This window comes from Lotus japonicus, chromosome 1, assembly GCF_012489685.1.
Source record: "Lotus japonicus ecotype B-129 chromosome 1, LjGifu_v1.2".
Lineage (NCBI taxonomy): Eukaryota > Viridiplantae > Streptophyta > Magnoliopsida > Fabales > Fabaceae > Lotus > Lotus japonicus.
In genome coordinates this window covers 109,871,265-109,893,686 of record NC_080041.1, presented here as the reverse complement: position 1 = coordinate 109,893,686, position 22,422 = coordinate 109,871,265, and the positions used below count along the sequence as shown (strand labels likewise).

At 37.5% G+C, this 22,422-nt stretch overlaps 2 protein-coding genes across 2 annotated transcripts; both read left to right on the top strand.

The window, feature by feature from the left end:
* The first annotated feature begins 987 nt into the window (after nt 1-987).
* LOC130718928 (senescence-specific cysteine protease SAG39-like) lies at nt 988-2,967 on the top strand. The gene is made up of 3 exons (XM_057569582.1): nt 988-1,165; nt 1,585-1,834; nt 2,460-2,967. The coding sequence occupies exons 1-3, from the start codon at nt 988-990 to the stop codon at nt 2,965-2,967; spliced, it is 936 nt and encodes a 311-aa protein (XP_057425565.1).
* A 14,607-nt stretch (nt 2,968-17,574) lies between these two features.
* Nucleotides 17,575-18,549, top strand: LOC130718917 (uncharacterized). Its single transcript, XM_057569572.1, has one exon. The coding sequence runs from the start codon at nt 17,575-17,577 to the stop codon at nt 18,547-18,549; it is 975 nt and encodes a 324-aa protein (XP_057425555.1).
* Nucleotides 18,550-22,422: the final 3,873 nt, after the last annotated feature.

The window sequence follows — 22,422 nt, the reverse complement described above, 5'->3', positions numbered from 1 at the left end:
GTGGGGCAATAATTAGGTAGAAGGAGGATATGTAAGGCTTCCAAGAGGTGTAGATGCAAACGAAGACATTTGCGAAATCGCAATGTCTCTCCTTTACCGGAAAATCCACCACGTTGCCAAATTTAACATTACTGGCAGTGGATCTTCTTTCCTTTCTTCATGTATATCTCATTTGATTTTTTGTTTTTTATTTTCAATTGAACATGTGATGTGAGAATTAATTACATATATGAAAATTTTCATTCATTTACGTATTATCTACGCTAACTCGTAAAAATATCATCAAACGAACAAATTCATGTGTCATGCACGTGCATCGCATAGGACCCTAAATGCCACAAATGAAGTGCCACGAAAAATACTTTTCCCTCCGTATTCACTTTATTTTATGTACTAGGTGCTTGCTGGGCATTTGCAGTCGTGGCTGCATTAGAGGGAGCGCTCCAGATTGCTAGTGGCACACTCATGTCACTCTTGAAGCAAAGGCTCGTTGATTGCATCAGAGATGGTCGGAGCGATGGATGCACGAGTGGCTTTCCTGAAAAAGCATTTGACTACGTAATACTCCCTCTGTTCCAAAATATAAGTTGTTTTAACATTTGTGCTATATTCCAAAATATAAGTTGTTTTGCAAAATCAAAGCATTTTTTTATTTCTTCCTTATATACCCTCATTTAATATTATATATTTTAATTACCACCTCCAATTTTCACCTATCACAACTCTCACTATGTTATTAACCAATAATAGTATTTCTCTCTCCTTAATATAACACAACTTTAAATAAGGGCATTTCAATCAAAATATCTATCAATTAATGAGCTCTTAAACAATGTGCATAATCTTAAACAACCTATATTTTGGAACAGAGGGAGTAATACATGGTGGCATCTCTACCGAGGCGGGTTATCCTTGTGAGAATGTGGTTGGAACTTTTCGCTCTAAGGAGGCCTCTCATAGAGTATACTTTCCAATTTACGGCTTTGAATGGGTGCAAACAATGAAGAGGCGCTCCTCCAAGCGGTGGTCAAGCAACCCGTGATCGTTGCTAATGGTGCCACTAGAAACGATTTCAAAGACTACAAAGGTGGCATTTTCAGAGAACAGTGTGGAACGATCGTGAATCATGTCATTACCTTAGTTAATTTTGATACTGTTGATGATGGTTCGAAATATAGGGTCGCAAAAAACTTGTGGGGCACTAACTGGGGAAAAGGAGGATATGTAAGGCTTCCATGAGATGTAGATGCAAAAGAAGACATTTTCGGAATTGCAATGTCTCTCCTTTACCTGAAAATCCACCATGTTGCCATATTTAACATTACTGGCAGTAGATATTTTTTCCTTCATGTATATCACATTTGATTTTTTGATTTTTTTCCAATTGAACATGTGATGTAAGGATTAATTACATATATGAAAATTTTCTTTCATTTCCATATTTTCCGCGCTCACTCGTAAAAATATCATCAAATGAACAAATTATTGTGCCATGCACGTGCATCGCACAGGACCATAAATGCCACAAATAAAGTTCCACGAAAAACACTTTTCCTTCTGTATTCACTTTATTTTATGTATTAGGTGCTTGCTGGGAATTTTCAGTCGTGGCGACATTAGAGGGAGCGCTCGAGATCGCCCGTGGCACACTCATGTCCCTCTCGAAGCCAAAGCTCGTTGATTGCATTAGAGGTGGTCGAAGCGATGGATGCACGAGTGACTTTCCTGAAGAAGCATTTGACTACGTAATAAGACGTGGTGCATCTCTACCTTGGCGGGTTACCCTTGCGAGAATGCAGTTGGAACTTGTCGCTCCAAGGAGTCTTTTCACAGAGTATACTTTCCTATTTACGGCTATGAATGGGTCTCTACAATGATGACGCTCCTCCAAGCGGTGGCCAAGCAACCCGTGATCGTTGCAATCGATGCCACTAAAAACGATTTCAAAGACTACAAAGGTGGCATTTTCAGATGACAATGTGGAACGATCCTGAATCATGTCATTACCTTAGTTGGTTTTGATATTGATGATGATGGTTCGAAATATTGGGTTGGAAAAAACTCATGGGGAACCAACTGGGGAGAATGAGGATATGTAAGCCTTCTAAGAAGTGTAGATGCAAAAGAAGGCATTTACGGATTCGCAATGTCTCTCCTTTACCTGAAAATCCACCATGTTGCCAAATTTAATATTACTGGCTGTGGATCTTATTTCCTTTCTTCATGTATATCTCATTTGATTTTTTGTTTTTTTTTCAATTGAACATATGATGTGAGGATTAATTACATATATGAAAATTTTATTTCATTTCCATATTTTCCGCGCTCACTCGTAAAAATATCATCAAACGTACAAATTCTTGTGTCATGCACGTGCATCGCACAGGAGCATAAATGCCACGAATAAAGTACCACAAACAGCACTTTTCCCTCCGTATTCACATTATTTTATGTACTAGGTGCTTGCTGGGCATTTGCAGTCGTGGAGGCACTAGAGGAAGCGCTCCAGATTGCCAGCGGCACACTCGTGTCCCTCTCGAACCAAAGCTCGTTGATTGCATCAGAGGTGGTTGGAGCGATGGATGCACATGTGGCTTTCTCGAAAAAGCATTTGACTACGTTATAAGATGTGGTGGCGTCTCTAGCGAGGCTGGTTACCCTTATGAGAAGGCGGTTGGAACTTATCGCTTCAAGGAGGCCTCTCAAAGAGTATACTTTCTTATTTACGGCTATGAATGGGTCTCTACAAACAATGAAGAGACGCTCCTCCAAGCGGTGGCCAAGCAACCCGTGATCGTTGCTATTGATGCCTCTAGAAACGATTTCAAAGACTACAATGGTGGCATTTTCAGAGGACAGTGTGGAACGATCCTGAATCATGTCATTACCTTAGTTGGTTTTGATACTGATGATGATGGTTCGAAATACTGGATCGGAAAAAACTCGTGGGAAACCAATTGGGGATAATGAGGATATGTAAGGCTTCCAAGAGGTGTAGATGCAAAAGAAGACATTTACGAAATCGCAATGTCTCCCCTTTACCTGAAAATTCATCATTTTGCAAAACTTAACATTACTGGCAGTGAATCTTCTTCCCTTTCTTCATGTATATCTTATTTGATTTTTTGTTTTTATTTTTTATTTTTTTTCAATTGAACATTTGATGTGAGGAATGATTACATATATGAAAATTTTCTTTAGTTTCCGTATTGTTTGCGCTCACTCGTAAAAATATCATTAAACAAACAAATTCTTGTGTCATGTATTTGCATCGCATAGGACCAAAGATAAATCATATAAGAGAAAAATGTATTTTTCTTTTATTTTTCTCCATCTAACTTCTCTAACTTTATGTTTAATAAAACAAACATATTTTCATTAGCTTATATCAAAAAAAAGTTAAGAAAACAGCAAATGAAAAGTGTTTATTAAGAATTCAAGTAAATGTAATTTGATTTATAATTACAATGGCATAGGTCCAAAGTATTAAAGTAGCTATTACTAATTAAATTATACAAATAGAGTAGTCATATGTTGTTTTGAGGGTGAGGAATAGACTTGTTGATAGACTATATAAAGGTTCTTTTTGCTTCTCTATTTAACACATTGTCTCTCAATAATATTCTCTCACACTCATAACACCATTAATCATGGCTACCCTTCGTCTAACTCTTTGCCTCTCGTACATTACATCCCTTCACCTTGTTTCCACATTAGCTAAGTCTCCTAACATCATCCACATGTACTAATCATCTATGCCCCAATCATTTTTCAACCAATATCTTTCCACCATTTTCTCCACATTAGACGCTTCTCAAGCCCGCCGCCACCAATTGTGGTAGATAATCACTTCATCCAATTGATTTAGAAGTCTCTTTTTTTTGCTCTAATTGTACACAAATGTCTTCAATTTGCATGGACTGGAGGGAAAGAGAAGCGGTTACTCCAGTTAAGCAGCAAAGGATATGCGGTAACAAACTAGACTTCTTGATTTTGTGATTGAGCTTGTTTTCTTTTTGATTTATACATTATGATAATCTAGCTAGCTAGTTCATTTAAGGAATTTGGGTATGAAAAAAAATGTGTATGGATAGTCAATTATTGAAAAGTCAACATTAATATATATTTATTTTATTGGTAAATTCAATAAAGTGAGTAGCAACACCTAATTTAGATTTTGTGCATATTGTGTCATTCACAAGATTTTAAGTAAAATTTGAGTCTATTACCTTGATTGATACATTTTGTGACATTTAAAAGAAGTTAGTAATTATTGAAGCAATTTGTGAATCGTGTCTTTTCTCCATCTAACTTCTCTAATTTTCGGTATAATATATAAAACACACATATTTTTATTAGCTTCTGTGATTTCAAATAATAAAATAGGTTAAAAAACAAGAAATGAAGAGTCTTTATTAAAAATTCAAGTAAATGTTACTTGATTTATAATTACAATGGCATAGGTAAGAGCAAAAGTATTATATAACTAATTAAATCATACAAATAGAGTAGGCATTTTTTTAGGGTGAAGAACAGTCTTGTGGATAGACTATATAAAGGTACTTCTCCCTCCTGTTTAATTTCACTATTTAACATTGCCTCTCAATAATATTCTTTCACATTCATAACACCATTTCTTAATCATAGCTACCTATATTTGTCTAAGTCTCTGCCTCTGCTACGTACATTACACTCCTTCACCTCATTTCCATATTGGTTATGTCTAATAACTATATCATCCACATGAACTTATCAGTCATGCCCGCACTCACTCATAAAAATATCTTGCGAGTGTCCACACTCACTCATAAAAATATCATCAGACGAATAAATTCTTGTGCCATGCACGTGCATCGCACATAACAAGTACTAGTTTTCATATGCCTACTTGGTTATCGATGCATTATAACCTTAATTAAAGATAGTTTTACCAGAACACTTTTGAAAATAAAAGTAGTAGTTACAATTAATAATATTTTGGCCCCGTTAAATGTTTTAGTCTAGTTGAAGTCAGCTTTGAACTCACCTTATGCGAGTTGAAGCCAGTAGTGTACCATTATTAGAGCCAACAAATGAGACTTCTAAATCAATTGCATCACATAATAATCTAACACTATTGGTGGTGGTGGCTTGAGAAGTGTCCACTACAGAGGAATTGAAAAGGGTGGATAGATACCAACTATGTTGATTGGAAAATGGTTGGGGCATGGCTGATAGGTTCACGTGAATGATATAGTGTAATGTAGAAGAGGTAGAGACTTAGACAAGTATGGGTAGCCATGATTAATGAATGGTGTTATGAATGTGAATGATTATTATTGAGTGACATTACAGAAGCAGGAGGGAGAAGCTATATACTAGATATAATACTAGTGTGTTGCACGAGTTTATTTACAATATTTTTAACATTATATATATATTACTAGTGTTTTTTTACCCCTGCGATGCACGGGGAATATGTATGTCGTATTTTATAAGTGAGTCAATACGTTGATTACTTAAAATATAATAAACAAAGATGAAATAGAAGAGACTAATACGCTAAGCAAAATGGGGGAAAAGTCTTAAATTGAATCACTTGTTTGAAATTCGTGCAGTTGAATAACTAATAAACAAAGATGAAATAGAAGTGTCTGAAATGCGAAGCAAACGACTGATTAACTAATAAGAAGATTGGTTAACGAAACCTCAAATTCTCTCAAACATATAAGGGGACGGTTTTACGGTGTCTAATAAACAGTAGCTGAGTTAATCTGCAGTGACCGTGATTATGCGCGTCATTTTCCGCTCACACGTTCTCAAAAACTTATTTGTAGACAACATTGCGCGTGGAGCTCGAAACCACCCCTTGCTCATCCACAATGAGCACCTTTAGTCCTTTTCTAGACTTCACCCTTTAGAGAGCGACATACATCTGTCCATGAGTAAACACAGGCCTCGGAAGGTACAAACCGACATGAGAAAGGGACTGGCCCTGACTCTTGTTTATAGTCATCGCGAAGCATAAAGTCACCGGAAATTACCTTCGAGAGAACTTGAAGGGAAGACCAGAGTCAGAAGGCGTTAAGGTTATCCTCGGAATGTACTCAGTTTTACCCAGCCTCATTATAAACCATTTAGATCATTCCTTCATTTATGATCTACCATACAATTACCATGTGAAAAAAATAATCTTAAAGTGACCATTATTTCCTTATATAATTAGACCCAAACTTTTTCTTTACAAAGTAAGCAACAATTTCTAAAGTAATTTATAATTGAATCAATAAAAGTATACCCTTCAACATAATTAAATTAAATTTAACCAATATAGTTAACAGTACAAATAAATTCTCTCGTGTGTTGAACTCCAACCATTTTCTAAAACTACTTTCTTCCTGTAGATTTTCCTTGAATTATCTTCAAATAAGAACCTCTTCCTTTAAAACATTCACATATTCCTTGGCTTCTTCGTAACTCCACCCCACAACTAATTATTTGGATCCATTGTCTTGTCATAATTCGTGACTTCAAAATCCCGGTTCTTTGTATGCTACTGTAACAACCCTTTAGATTCGTGGAGTTGAGGAATGTAGCAAGGTCTAGATTTTCCTTGAATTATCTTCAAATAAGAACCTCTTCCTTTAAAACATTCACATATTCCTTGGCTTCTTCGTAACTCCACCCCACAACTAATTCTTTGGATCCATTGTCTTGTCATGATTCGTGACTTCAAAATCCCGGTTCTTTGTATGCTACTGTAACAACCCTTCAGATTCGTGGAGTTGAGGAATGTAGCAAGGTCTAAATGAACAATCAAACTGGTCAAAGTCTATCACATTCATTTAAGGTAATATGAACCACCGCCCTTTTCCCAAAATCTGTAGCATCTACATACTTTAAACACCAAGGAAAATGCAGTAGAAGTCCAGAAAAACAGTTCAAGAGATCAGTTATGTCTAAATGCGATTTAAAACTATCCAACACTGATTACGCACTAACAATAAAAGTAACAAAACACCCATCTTTTTTTTCACTGAGGAACTAAAAGCAAGCTCCAGAAAGTGATTTCTCAATCGAAGAACAATTGATTAACTACATAAGAGATTTAATTTCTTAGTTGTCTGTCATGTGATAGACAATGTTCATTCCACGGTCCCACATAATAAGAACGATTAGCTTGTTTAGTAAAGAAAAAATATTTGTAAATAAATCATAGAAATCAACACAGCCACGGAGCAAAACAAATAAGGAAGACCTTCCAGCCAAATGAGCAAACTTATCACCATTACAAAGTACAAATTGAAGCTTTAAAAGGAGCTAAAAGTAGCAAGGGATAGCTTAAAGAGGCATTGTGGTTTGTTACTCTAGCTGTTAGACTCAATTAGCTTATCAGGTTGTTAACTTATGGCTATTAGAATTAAGGATTTCCATATATTCACAAAGCTTCTAAATAAAGCTCACTTGATGTCAACTAACTACTGTGAATGTTGATTTCACAGTGAGAAAAAATAACTTCTTTATAGCAAAGAGTCAGTGTTCCCACAAATTTGGGTTGAGGTTGTATGACACTTCAATATGAATATGATGTTATTTACACAATGCAGAACACAAATAACTTCATTACAAAATTGAAATTAGTGGAGTGAAGTAAATACACATTTGGAGTATACATTACATCTACTTATCTTGGGCTATGTCTTCAATTCTATTACCATCTTTGCATTTCACATAGAATGGAAGAGCTTACCCAGAACAAATGGCCAAAGATGACTCAAGCCTAAATTAACTTGTACACTTGATGCTGCTATCAATGCGGCCTTGTTTTAATATGTGATGCGTAAGCTAACACATTCACTTACCTTTGACAAATTCTTTCTAGAAAACCCTTTAGGATTTGCAAAGCTAGCTCTAGGGTGAAGCTATTCATGTGACTTCCATGACCAAAATTTCTCAGGTCAATTAAAGTTGTGCAGTTTTGGGTGCTACTGCACTTTGGACAGAACCAATCCTCCTCAGGAACTTCTGACAATGGAGGATCGCAGCAATCAATAAGAGTACCAATTCCACAGCCAAGGGAGCCACTTTCATCACCACAAATCAGCATTATACATAAACCAAATGGTGCTTACACCTGAAACTGTTTGGTTCAGAGAATTAGAAAGAAAGGAAGAGAGAATCATGGAAAAACTAACAAAACACAGTGCATTGAGCTCTGTACAATAAATAAAAAAGAAACAAATGAAGAATTTAAGAATTAAGATCATAACAATATCATAATAAATACCTAAAACTATGAAAGGAACAGAGCTGCCACTCACAATTTTCAAGGAGGTCCTGTGTTCCCAAGCACGGGCAGAGGCTGAACCAACTCCTCCCATGTCAGGGTATTGAACCCCTTCTGCCACAGTGTTCTCAGGATTCTCTATTGGTCCCATTCCTCTTGAACTTGAACCTGGTCCAGATCTTGATGATTGCTTGGAAGAGCCAGAAAACTTCAGCACCATGTCCTTCAATTGCATATGCAGAAAGAAATAAATAAAAAAAAAGAAATTAACACTATTTGCATGTATCTATCTATCAATCCAAATATTCATCGTCAACAACATTTTCACACAAATCTGCAACTGAGGTGCCGACAAATATAATTTGCACAGGAGAAAAAAAAAATAAAGACAACAATTATAAGAAAAGCTCACTTTACACAGGATCACGTATGGTGTTACAATGTCTTCAATTTTTTGCCTCTCTATGTGCCGGTGTCAGTGATGGGAGCTCCCTTATATGGTTGTCATGATATAGATCTCAGCCTCATGCAGTGTTGCACACTATCCCAAACATGGCCCATACTAAAAAAATAATCAATCATGTGAATATGATCCAATGGTTCTTCAAGCTCTCAAGAATCAATAGCAAAATGAAATAGAAGAGCATTGTTGAATATTAGAAACATGTCATGTTGTATAATGGTTCAAATATCATGTGTTAGATGGTTCAAATATTATGCATACATGTCTGCTAATTGATACTGACAGATAACATGAGCATGTGAAATAAAATGAAAGATGCAAACCTCAAATTGTTCTAGAGTCTTATACATCCCTTCGTGTAGTTTAGCCCTCATGGTTGCAAAATCCATAGGCTCTCTAATGACTGTATAATAATCCTCAACCTTTAAGCACAAAAATTCATCAAGAAAATGAATTAGAAGGAGAATATGCCAAGTTATATCCGCAAGATGATATGACAAATTATGATCACACACCTCATTTGGATCAATTGGTTCGGTGAATCAATGAACTTAAGCATCAACACTTTTTTTTATCTGATCTAAATAATTGCTTCTCATGCAGTCTAAATGGCAAAACAAAGAGAAACTAAACTTCAGTGTACATAATTAGCATTATTTAGAAGAAAAAATCATACCACAACATGTAGATGTTACCTTTAACCTTATAATTACCAATCAAGAAATTAAGTAAAAAGGCATAGTATCAATATCAGAGGAGCAAAAATTTAAGAAATTAAATGACCTTATAATTTCTTTAACCTATTTTATTATATACCTCCTTTAACTATATAAACTAATCAAGCAATAAGGCATATGGAGTTAACATTCTAAAAGAGAAAAATTAAACTAATATATTCATTGATATGATGCATAGTAGTTTCAGGAAAGACAAACTAAAGAAATTAAAAATTCTTACTTCTTTTCAATGGCTTGCTTCTCATACCTCTTTTATGTTCAAGCTCTCTCAAGGAATACCATAAACATCCTTCTCCTCCCGTGTTTGTACAGGAACAGAATTGCAAAAGTGTACCCAGGAGGTCCATGCTATGCTGTAAATGAACATCTGCATTCCATTCAAAATTGTTAATTTAGTGCTTTAATAATAAGATGGCCTTTTTATGATTTCACAAAAAGAAAAATGCAAGAAAGGGTGGTGGGGCCGTAGAGCACCGGAGAATCACCTCCGCCACTGAGGAGGTGGCGCTGCTCTGGTTGCTTTTGTTGTCGTTCCATGCAATTACAACTTTTAAACAAATACGAAGATCAAAATTGACTCCTCCCTCTGATAATTCCACCTTCTCTCTTTCACAGTGTTACTGTCACCAATAGTTTGGGAATCGAAACGAATCACACACACAACCGACGGAGCCTGCAAAACCCTAGCAACCTTCCGCCGCCGCCGCCGCCTTTGCCAGCATGAACCTCTTTTGTAAACCGATGAGCAGTCAATGAGAAGAGGTGAGAGGAGCCGCGCAATTGAAAGAGGAGGAGGAAGAGCTTGGAGAAATCAGGGCACATGTGGAAAAAATTTAACCGTGCAAGAAAGAGTGTTGAAGAAGAACGGTGAACGTATGAATTAAGCTTGGTGGCGTTAGGGTTTGGGCGCAGAGAGAAACAAAGTCATAGGAGGAAGAAGAAGATTTCAGATTAGAATAATACGTTGATGGTGAGCGGCGCAAATTGAAAGAGGAGGAGGAAAAGTTTAGGTTTAGCACGTGTAAAATATCAGGAGAAATAAGGTAAGGGCAAATAGGGCCAAGGTGGAAAAGCTGACGTGTAAATTATTAAATGAGAATTAATAGGTGGAAAAGCTGACGTGTAAATAATTAAGTTAGAATTAATCTCGGAGCGACACGTCACTAACTTGGCATGTGAGAGCGACACGTCATGCTAGAAGTTGTTCTTTTCTAATATATATTGATTATGCTTTAAATGAATATTAAAATAATTTTTAATTACAAGTATAATAAAATAAAAAATAATTATCTTCAGACAATTTAGAGTTTTCTCTGTGTAAGAAAATATATACTCAAATTAAATAGTTTATTTTAAATTTTAGTTTTGTGAGTAAAGAAAGTGAGCGAATTAACGTTTTGATTCCTAAATATATTGCACTTAACTATTGGAGTTTTTTAAAAGGAAGTGAGTGGATTAACTAGTATATTAGGTAAGATAAATGCATCATAGTTCATATGATTCATAGTTTATAATCCCTCTAAATAGAGTGGAAATAAGGTAATTCTAAATAGATCTACCTTATTTAAAGGTTTCAAAATATAATTTTGGCATATTCTTGAAATGATGATTAACTTGGTAACCTACTTCAATAGTTGTTTCATTATAAGACATTTAAATAGGGCATCAAATGTGTATCTGTGAATGGGTCAACAAACTTATAGCATGTCAAAATATAGTAAAACAAATAACTTTTTAGCTCAATGTTGGTTTTTGTTCATACTAGAGGTGTTCGTGGGACGGATAAACCTGATGAGATGTGGGTTTAACATAAACCCTACCACAAAAAGATGAGTTTGCATTCATGTCCTCATAGAATTGAATGACAATTTCAAATCTCACTAAAGAATTATAAATAAATAAAAAACTAATTCTAATCCTATTAATGAAAAGAAACTTGATAGAATTGAAGTTTTTCACAACAAAATACTAAATAAACTAGATAAAAGAATACAAAAATTTCTCACTTGAAACCTGACTATTATATAAACTCATATTTCGAGTGGGTAATGAGTATTTATGGGGCGGATTAGACTTAAATTCCACTTGACCCTAAATATTGGTCGGTCCAGTTTTTGAACCCGATGTCGTCCCTAGACTTGAAGAACTTCGATAAGATCCAAATTTAAGAAACACGAGTCAAGATGAGTAAATGGGTAGGATCGGATCCTATACACTCCTAGTTCGTAGCATCTAGTTTCTATAGGTAAATGGGTAGGGTTGTGAGCAGCATTATATGTGTGCGCCCATAATTACTCACATTTTGGTCTTTAATTAACTCTAAAAGACGTAAAAGATTCGTTGCATTCATGTCCTCACAGAAGCTAATCAAGTAGCAAATTGCCTTACTGGTAAACCTCTCTTTTTGATTTGGGTCTTCATGTAATAGAATTATAGAAGATGTTGAGTGTATGTAGGGATTATTTATAACAAATAGAATTAAGAAATTCTCTCTTTTGTAAAGATTATTACTATTCATCTCTATGATGGGCTGGGCCTATACATATCAGCACAATAGTATTTTGTTTGATCCTTATTTTTCATTTCCCTACAATAACTATTGTCATCTATATATTTTTTAAAAAAGAAATATTATTGTCATCTATGCGAACAAAAATTATTCGTGGACATCAAACAATGGCCAACACCGACAGACACCCCTCAATGTTTTTTTGAACGTCACCCCCTCAATGTTGGATGAATAGCAAATCCCAATTGTGTATTTGGGTGTTTTAACTTTTAACACCCCCCTCTATGAGTCTGTTGAGAGAAACTAAAATCAACACCCCCCTCTATTAGAAAGCTCTGCTAGGGTTTGTTCCTTTTAGAGTTTACTAAGAAGAGTTCCTTTCCAGTTTAGCTGGATTCCTTCTCCATTGACTTTTGTCTTGTGGAGTCTCTTTTGCTTCAGTGAGCAGTCCATCTTTACAGTCACAAAGTCCCCATTTGTCGCTACTCCAAGTATGGATAGTGACCCCCCTTTTGTCACCCAATCTCAGATGATGCAGTTGGACGAGAATATTCCCCCTTTCACTTTAGAGGAGGATCATGACCAAGCTGAAAGAGCTTCTAGCTCTACTAACACCCAAAGTGAGGCTCTTCCCCCCTGGAAGGAGCCATAGTAGATCTGCAAGTAGACGAGGACCATTCTCTGGACCTGGCTAAGAGGACTCTGATAGGGAAGGTCCTGACTGATAAACCCATCAACAAGAATGCCCTAAAGACGGTGATCGCTAAAGCTTGGAACGCTCAATCAGAGATCCAGATGACGGATATGGGCATCAATGGCCTTCTCTTCACCTTCCCTGACGAGGATAAAGCAAGGAAAGTCCTAGAGGATGGACCTTGGAGCGTTATGGGTAGCATTTTGAGCTTACAACCATGAGAGCCTCAAAGATCCGTGTTCGAAGTAAAGTTCAATCTGATCCCGTTTTGGGTTCAGATCCATGGGTTACCCCTGGATGTTATGAATGTTAAAAACGTAGCAAAAATAGCAAGCCTCATTGGAGAGATCCTTCTGGTGGAGAACCCCCTGGTGGAAGGAAAGCTCCTTAGAACCTTCTTCAGGGTTAAAGTATTAGTCAATACCTCTCTCCCTCTCTCAACAGGGTTCTGGGTCCCAAGAAAACATCTAAACAGGGTGTGGGTCTTTCTCAGATATGAAAAGCTTCAGGGTTTTTGTTACAACTGTGGCCTGATCGGACACGAGCAAAGGTTGTGCAAGGTGCCAAGAGCTATGGCTTCTTTCAACCCGTCTCTCCCCCGGTACACTCAGACTCTGGGAGTCACTTCTGCTAGACCTCTTGCCTCTATAGTGGCGGAGAGGAAACAGGGCCAGAGGAGCAACCCACCCTCAGAGACTACATGGTAGGATGCTAGCAACAAATCAGAAAGCTCTCAACCTAGTGCGGAACTCAGATATTGGAAGAAGAAGCTTGGCCCTAAAGAAACCATGCCCACTCACTCTAAGGCCCCCCAAAAGGAGAAAGCTCTTGATACTAGTAGTGGGAACAAAGAAAGGATGGTAAATGTCCAGGGGGTAAGCTCTGATCTGCTAGTCGAGACCCAAATGGAAGTGGATAAAACTAACTTTACCTCCCTTGAAGAAACCCAGATGCAACAAGACCTCCAACCTGACAAGGAGAGGACCCAACACCAAGAGGAAGAAACATGGGATGCCCCTAAAGAAACAGAAGTGCAGAGTACTACCCCCTCCACCCTGAACAGAGATGCACACTTTGAACCAGAGGAGAGAGCCACTCGAATCCCTCTAGGAGCTACCGCTCCTAGCCCTAGGCTAGGACCTGAAAGTCTGGAGCTCCTGGGTATCCAACCATAGGACATAGGCCTCAAGTCCAAAGTAATACTCATGGACTACCCGAGTCCTACTTTTAACTCTAGCAGCTCCTTTGGGGCTGGAATCACTGCAGAAGATGTAGCCAAAGCAAGGATGAGGGTGGGAAGCTCAAAGATCCACGTAGGGAATAAGTCACCCTCACCCAGCAGGTCTTCTGGAATACCTAACGAGGAGTTGAGAAATTGCAACAAGTTGAGAAAGCCTATCCTAAGAAGAACATTCTATGTTACTAAAGACTACATTGTGGAGTTCCCTGATGACCATGATGTCCAATCCCCAAAGGAGACAGTGGGTTGATCTCCCTCCAAAGAACACTCCCTGGCAATGGGCTTTGAAAGAGTTATGACGCTAAAGAGAGGCAGTGGAGTTTTGGAGGCAAGCTCACAGGTAGAGGGCCTTTGCAAAGCAAGAAAGATTGAAGGAGCGAGTCTGAAGAGCTACCTGGCTCTTGAGAATCAGGAATCATCACCACCTATGGCTGAGGAGGCAGGCCTTACCACGCCCCCAACCTCTAGATGAATGCACTCAGCTGGAATTGTCGGGGAATGGCGGCTCCCGCGACAATCCAGGAACTCAAGGACCTCAAGAGAAGGTTCCAGCCTGCCATCTTCTTCTTAATGGAGACACGCGCTCCGTTGAGTAGAGCTTCCAGAATCCAAAGAACACTTTCTTTTTCACATATGCATTGTGTGGACCCTCTAGGCCTCTCGGGGGGTCTTTGCTTATTGTGGAACAATGGGATAGATGTTGAAATCAAGGAGTCCAACCGAAACTTCATTCACACCTTTATTACTGATAAGAAGCATAACAAGAAATGGTACTGCACCTTCATATATGCTAACCCAGTTTTTATCCATAGAAGACACCTGTGGAGCAGAATTGCCTCGCTAAACCGCCCTCAGCTCCCCTGGTGTTGCTTGGGGGACTTTAACGAAATTCTCAGCCAGCAAGAGAAGGATGGGTTGCGTTTGCAGAGCAGAGTCAGAATGGAATTGTTCAGAGATTTCTTAAATGAAACCAATCTTATGGATTTAAATCTCAAAGGATGTAAATTTACTTGGCTGAGTAACCCAAGACAAGGTCGGGTAACCCAAGAGCGCTTGGATAGAGTGCTAGCTAACTGGAAATGGCGTTCCTCCTACCCTAGTGCAGTAGCGACAACCCTTCCAATTGTGAGCTCCGATCATTCTCCTATCCACCTTAGCCTAGCAGTTGAAGAGAGAAGAAACCCACCTTTCAGATTTGAGGCTTTTTGGGAAGAAGACCCTGAGTGCAGGGAAATCATCAAACAGAGCTGGACCTCCCTACCCCAAGGCCAAGAAGAGGAGAGTAGTTTCCAGACCTTACTCTCAGCCACTAACCATTGCAAACAGAATCTCAGTTCGTGGAGCAAGGGAAAATTTAAAAGAGCAGACTGGGAAATAAGCCAATTGAAGAAAAGAATAAAAAGATTACAGGATGGTAGAATCACGGAGAGCACTTGGGAGCAGATTAAGCAGGCACAAGCAGAGATTAAAAGATTATGGAAACATGAGGAATTATTTTGGAGCCATAGATCGCGAGTTAAATGGCTCAGGGGCGGGGATAGAAACACTAAATTTTTCCATGCCTCCACTGTCCAAAGAAGAGAAAATAATCACATAGCGAGGCTGAAGAATGATGTGGGTGAATGGGTGGAAGGCCAAGAAGCAATCTCTGATCTTTTTCTTGATACTTACAAGAGAATCTACACAGCCTCCCTTATTTCAAATCTGGAAGCGTGTCTACAAGCTGTCCCTAGGGTAGTCAAGCCTGAACTGCACCAAGCTCTTATGGAAGAAGTTACAGATGATGAAATCAGAGATGCAGTGTTCTCCCTTGGTGACCTCAAGGCCCCTGGAGCTGACGGCCGTAATGGCCTCTATTATAAAAAAAACTGGAATACCATACACCACACAGTGTGCCAAGCGGTCAAAGAATTCTTTGTCAAGGGTGTCATCCCCCCCCCCCCCGAGGTGAACGAGGCGATTGTTGTGATGGTTCCAAAAACCCTTCATCCAGATTTGGTTTCTCAGTTTAGACCTATAAGCTGCTGCTCCTTTGTCTATAAAATCATCTAAAAAATCTTTGTTTCTATATTGAAAGGGTCCATGAATTCCCTCATTTCCCACCCACAAAGTGCCTTTGTTGGAGGCAGGCTTATCTAAGATAGCTTGACTCATGTCCAAGAAGCTTTTCATGCCTTAAAAAAACCAGGGAGGCTTGGAAAAGAGCATGCAATTATTAAGCTGGACATGAATAAGGCTTACGATCGCCTTGAATGAGATTTTTTGGAAGGAGCTCTTAGGGTGTTTGGCTTTCGAGAGGACTGGATTAAGCAAGTCATGGCGTTGGTCAAAAGGGTATCCTACACTTACAAAATCAATGGAAAAATAGGGAAGAGTGTTACACCCCAACGAGGTTTGAGGCAAGGTGACCCACTGTCACCTTACCTCTTTCTGTTTGCTATGGATGTACTCTCTCATCTCATCATCTGTAAGCAAGAGCAAGGAGCTATTCAAGGCCTCACCTTGGGGCATGGTTCACCGGCACTAACCCATCTTTTTTTCGCAGATGATGCGATCTTATTCACTAAGGCTAAGGAAGAAGAAGTGTACCAGTGGCAGAGTGTTATGAATCTGTTCTCTCAAGCATCTGGTCAGCGCATCAATGTGCTTAAATCTGGTTTGATTGGTGGGCGCAACCTGGACAGTAGAAAGAAAGTGTCTTTGGCTGCCATCCTTGGGGTTCAGGTTTGGGATAACCCAGGGGTTTACCTTGGGATGCCGGCGGAATGGGGCAGGTCCAAGACACAAGAACTCAACTGGATCCGAGAGAAGATGATGAATAAGCTTCAAGGGTGGAAAGGAAAATTGTTAAACCAAGCTGGAAAAGAAACTTTGATCAAGGCAGTGGTTCAGGCCTTCCTACCTACGCTATGGCCATTCTGAAATTCCCCAAACAGTTTTGCCACCAAATTGCCTCTCAAATTGCTCGGTTTTGGTGGCGGGGAAACAATGACAGGGGCATTCATTGGAAGAATTGGGCCTCTCTTATGTTTAGTAAGGCTGAGGGAGGCATGGGTTTCAAAGATTTTGCAGTTTTGAACCAAGCTTGCCTTGCTAAACAGGCTTGGAGAATCCTTCAGGAACCCAACGCCTTTTGGGCCAGCGTTCTGAAGGGTATCTATTTCCCCAATGAGAACTTTCTACATGCAAAAAAGAAGAGACAAGCCTCTTGGGCCTGGAATAGTATCCTTCATGGCAGAGAGCTTATCTTCAACCAGGGAAGATGGAGCATTGAAGATGGGAAGTCAGTAAATCTGTTGGGACATAGATGGCTGGCCTGCAATGAAAGACTGAGAGAGGGTCCATTAGACACAACAGTTAGCAGCCTTATGGAGAATCAGACTAGAACTTGGAGCATTTCCAAAATTACCAGCGTGCTCTCGCTCCCAGACTTAGGCAGAGTTCTCCAGACTCCAATCAGACTAACCGAGGGTGAGGATGAGATTTTCTGGCCCTACAGAGATTATGGGCAGTACACCATTAAATCTGGGTACATCCAGGCTAGGTCCCATAAGGAGTTGGAAGAGTCTCGTGGTGCCACATCAAGTGAACCTTCTAAGGAGTGCTGGAGAAGCATTTAGAGTGCCCGGATCCCTCACAAGATCAAAGTTTTCTTATGGAAGATCATGCATGAAGCCCTCCCGACCAAATTAAACCTGAGAAGAAGACATTGTGTGAGTGAGACTTCCTGCCCAATTTGTGAAGCCCCAAGAGAAGATGCAGCGCATGTCTTTCTCCACTGCCCTTGGCTTCGTCCTGTATGGTTTGGGAGTTTCTTCCAACTTGCCCCAGACCCGTCGATCCTTTCTCTGCCTATATGGTTGGAAGCAAAGTTGTCTCAACTGAGTAATCTGGAGTCTGGCTCTGAGCAGCTTATCTCTTACCTGGGCTTCCTTCTCTGGGGTGTGTGGAAGATGCGCAACAACGGTACCTTCAGAGGCGAGAGACCTAACCCTGTGCTCTGTCTTAACCTTGCTGTTGAGGCAAGTAAGGAGTTCCTCCTTGAAACAACTACAGAGTTCCTACCCATATCTGGAGGCCATGTGAACCGAGGGATTAGACACTGGACAAGGCCACCCCTTGGTTTTCTGAAATGTAACACGGATGCAGGGTTCTTACGGGTAGGCAACAAGGCTGCAGGAGGCTACATCTTCAAGGATGATAAGGGGTGCTTTGTGTGGGGAAACCATAGGCAACTGCATGCTGCCTCAGCTCTAGCAGCAGAGGCCCTTATCCTTCGAGAAGCGGTTTTTGCAGCTATGAACCTTAACATGGATAGGGTGGTCTTTGAAGCAGATAATCTGGGCCTAATTGAAGCTTGCAGGGAGCAGAGGGAGAAAGGGGAAATTCTAGCTATTGTCAAGGATATCCGGAAGTGTAAACTGGACTTCCCTAATTGGATCTTCAGCTGGACACGCAGAGAGGGGAATGAATGTGCACATGTGTTAGCTAGGTTGGCTTTGTGCAGATCTATTCCTCCCCACTGGTGTGCACACCTGCCACAGGAACTCTCCACCACCATCAACAGGGACATGGTCGCTTCTGCTATGAGGGAGTCAGGAGTAGCAGAGGAGAGATCTAATCCTCCGGATCCACCTTGAGCTCTTCCTCATTTTTTTTTGTGTTAAGAGAGCTGATGAAAGTAGATTTGCCTCTCTTTCTTTCCTCAATCTCTTTATGTTAACTCCATTACCTAATTAGCTGGTTTTTCATTTAGTGGGAAGGTCACCTTTATGTATGTTAGTTTATATGTCTTGTCTCAATTATTGAGTCTTGCCCAGCATTCAAGGTCTGTATCACGGGCTTGTATCCTCTGCCTTGTAAGTCTGGTTGATTTGGGTTTTTTATTCCCTTACTTGGGCCAGGCCCACTCTATCAATATATGAGAAATCATTGATCAAAAAAAAAACTTTTAACAAATATTGTTGACGAAAAAAACTTTTAACAAATATTCCAATTATTGCAGGGTATTCTTAACATATAAAAATAAGATTATAAATATTTGAAAAAGTAAATTTAACTGAGAAAAAATATCTTAATAATATAAAAATAAATGATATAGATATTTGATTTTTTTTTTGTTACAAGGGGGAAAGCCCCAAGCACAAGGCTAACCCGAAAAAGCAACTAAGCTCGAACTAGAACTAGAGCTAACATCCTTTGTAAGGAGGGAGTGGTCGTTTTAAAAGCTTATCTAAAAGATCGAAAGTTTCCTTACAATTTTTTCATATATTTTTTATTTTTATATCTTTGAGTTCTAAATTTTTTGATTCATCGGAAAGCTTTGAGTTTTAAAATTGAACTAATATAAATTTATTTCATGGAAATAACACAAATAAAAAACGGGAAAATAGTTATCTCAGTTTTCATTTTTAACAATTTTAAAAGTTATTTAACAGGAAATCACTTTTTAAAAATAATTTAAAATTTGCATGCATCGATATTCGATAGTTTAATTTTTTTTTTAAGGATAGTGTAGACTGTAGAGAATACTTTTTTTTTGCTCCTTGGGCCACCAGTCTCCACGGGGGAAAGGGGTCTCATGTGACTAATCTGGCTCGGGATACGGTAGTGATGTCCCTGACCACAAATGTTTTTATTTTTGACCTCAGAGGGGATCGAACCCGGGCTAGAAGCCTAGGTGAAATCCTTAAGGAAATGCACATTCACCACTTGTGTCACCTCTTGTGGTTGTGTATCTAATCACATTCTCACATTAATTTCTCAATTTTTTTGTTAAAATTAAAATTTAATCAATACATGATAAATTAATAAATTTTAGTTAAATGATTATGTACAACTTTTTTACAGCATAGTAATTAAATTCTAATTTTGTTTAAAATTTACGTCCATCAATATTCGATAGTTTAAAGATTATTTTAAGAATAGTGTAGAGAATAATCTTACACGTGTATCCAATAACATTCTCACATTTCTCGATTTTTTTGTTAAAATTAAAATTTAATCATTACATGATAAATTCATAATTTTTTTTGAAGGAAAATAAATCAATAAATTTTAGTTGAATGATTATGTACAACTTTTTTACAACATAGTAGTAATTAAATTCTAATAAAAATTTGTGTGGAAGAACGAAATATAATACTGACCTGTGCGTACCCACGGGTAGTACTATTTAATTATTTATACATAAGTAAAGACTCATAAGCCATTACCATTTTTCTCGCACTCAATTGGATTTATAACTAAAGTTATATTCTTTCGCCTTTCATAAACATTCAACCTTTACAGCTGAGTCCTTGGTTGATGCTTCAATTCAACTTGATAAAGACATAAAGTGCTAGCACTGTGAAGCACAAGTTCATATAGAGATCATTCATTTTATTAATTTCAACATGCATCTGTTGACTTTGGCGGATCAAGAACAGAACAACATTGACCATGGATGATTAATTAGCAATACAGCACGAGCAACACATGTTTAAGGATGATATTTAATACGTAATGTTTAGTAAGATAAGAAGAGATATTTTATGAAAAATGTGGATCAAATTATTAATTTTTTTTTACATCGGAAAGATAAATTGAACCTGTCAGGAATCGATTTTGGATCTCCCCTACTCAACTCATATGTCCCCCAACTCCTACCACTTGAACTATATATCCTACAGGGACGGATCAAATTATTAATGATCATGATTAAAATATTAAAGGTATATATGTTTGCTTAGCATCCAATACATTGAATGTCAATCCTTCATATTTTCTCATTTTTCTTCTTGAGAAGAAGTGAGATTTGAATTTCCTAGGCAAACTAAAAGTCATTTTGAAAGCATGTTGATACAAGTTGTATTATTATTCTTGTTTTTTTTTTAAATTACTTTCAACATCCTAATATACATTTTGTCTCTCCTATTAATTTTGATTTTTCAATTTTCCTTTCAACATTATACTCCCTCCGTTCCTAATTATAAGACCTAATACAAAAAATTGCGCTTATTAAGAAAATATTAAATGTGTCTAATTAGTGTGTTGATTTTTTTAAAATGCATACATTCTTCCATATTTACCCTTTGTTATTTTCTCTCACTAATAAATGGTAGGTGGTAATTAAAACTTTGGAATTGAGAACACACCATTAATGTAAGGGTTATATATGGAAGAGTATAATACTTTTTGCTAGATTATTGTTAAAGGTCTTATATTTAGGAACTAGAAAATTTTAAAACTAGGTCTTATAATTAGGTACTCCCTCCGTTCCAAAACTATTGTAGTTTTAACTTTTTTATTTTGTTCCAAAACCATTGTTGTTTTACATATCCAAAGCACTTTATCTCATTCTCTTCCATTCATGCTCTCATTTAATATTACATCACCCAAGTATCACCTCTTAACTCCACCAATCACAATTCTCACCAATTAGTTGACCAATGATTTTTATTCTCTCTCTTTCATATAACTCGTATTAAATAAGGGAGTTTCAATCAAATTATAACATCAATTAATAAATTCTTAATCTTTGTGCATAACCCTTAAACTACAATAGTTTTGGAACGGATGGAGTATTAAGCTACGTGTATAGTTGGTAAACCATAATCAATGTCCTTTTGAAATTACAAAAGTGATAGATTAATAAATACTAAAACAACGCTCAAAATAGTGACAATTATTAAAAAAACGGAGGGAGTATCAGTAATTCAGTATATATATAGTATATCAGTTGCTTTGCCTGAACTCAAAAAACACATTTCCCTCCTTCTACTGAAAAGAAAAATTGAATCAAATGGATAAATTGAGGAAATGTGCTTTTACTTTTTTTCAAATTTTAACCAAACACGCACAAGTCATGTCATTATTTGATATAAGAATTAACCAACTACTTAACACCCCTTAATAAAATTGGTTAATTTAATTTTTTCTTTGACAATTTTTTGGTTAATATAGTTAATTGCATTAAAGTTTTCTCAAATACTGTTAAATTTTTAAAATTGTCCTTAAGCATATTAAAAGGAAAATTTTGGGGAGTGAGAAAGAGAGACATTATAATTATAATTAATGTGACTCATTTACATACTCAGAATTAATTAAAGGCAATAATGTGAAAAACAATTAATATGGTACAAAAATTCAATACGATTTTTATAAAAAAGTATCAAAATACACCCCTCATTTGATTCTTTTATTAAGTAATGAAGGGATTCATGTATGGAAGACCCTGAGGCCTGAGTGCAACCTGTTATAAAACAAAACCCAAAATGCTTACATATTTCAATAAAAAAATACATTCAGCTTTAAATATACACAAAACTTTCAATTTAAAAAATCAATATAAAAAAAAACTATTTTTACCTTTGATCAAGTTGAATGTTGGAGAGAATATTTTGAGTATTAGATTTCACATTATATATGAATTAAACGTCAGACTTTATATTTCAAATTGCGTATTTTCTGATTACGGACAATGTTATGAATTTTAATTAAAATTATTTGAATTTTGAATTTATTATATATTC

Excerpts from the sequence above, each read along its gene's own strand:
- LOC130718917 (XM_057569572.1), top strand. The coding sequence starts at position 17,575 with ATGCATGAAGCCCTCCCGACCAAATTAAACCTGAGAAGAAGACATTGT.
- LOC130718928 (XM_057569582.1), top strand. The coding sequence starts at position 988 with ATGGGTGCAAACAATGAAGAGGCGCTCCTCCAAGCGGTGGTCAAGCAA. Across the intron at positions 1,166-1,584 it reads TTTTGATACTGTTGATGATG|GTGCTTGCTGGGAATTTTCA; the intron begins GTTCGAAATATA and ends TTTATGTATTAG. Across the intron at positions 1,835-2,459 it reads CCAAGGAGTCTTTTCACAGA|GTGCTTGCTGGGCATTTGCA; the intron begins GTATACTTTCCT and ends TTTATGTACTAG.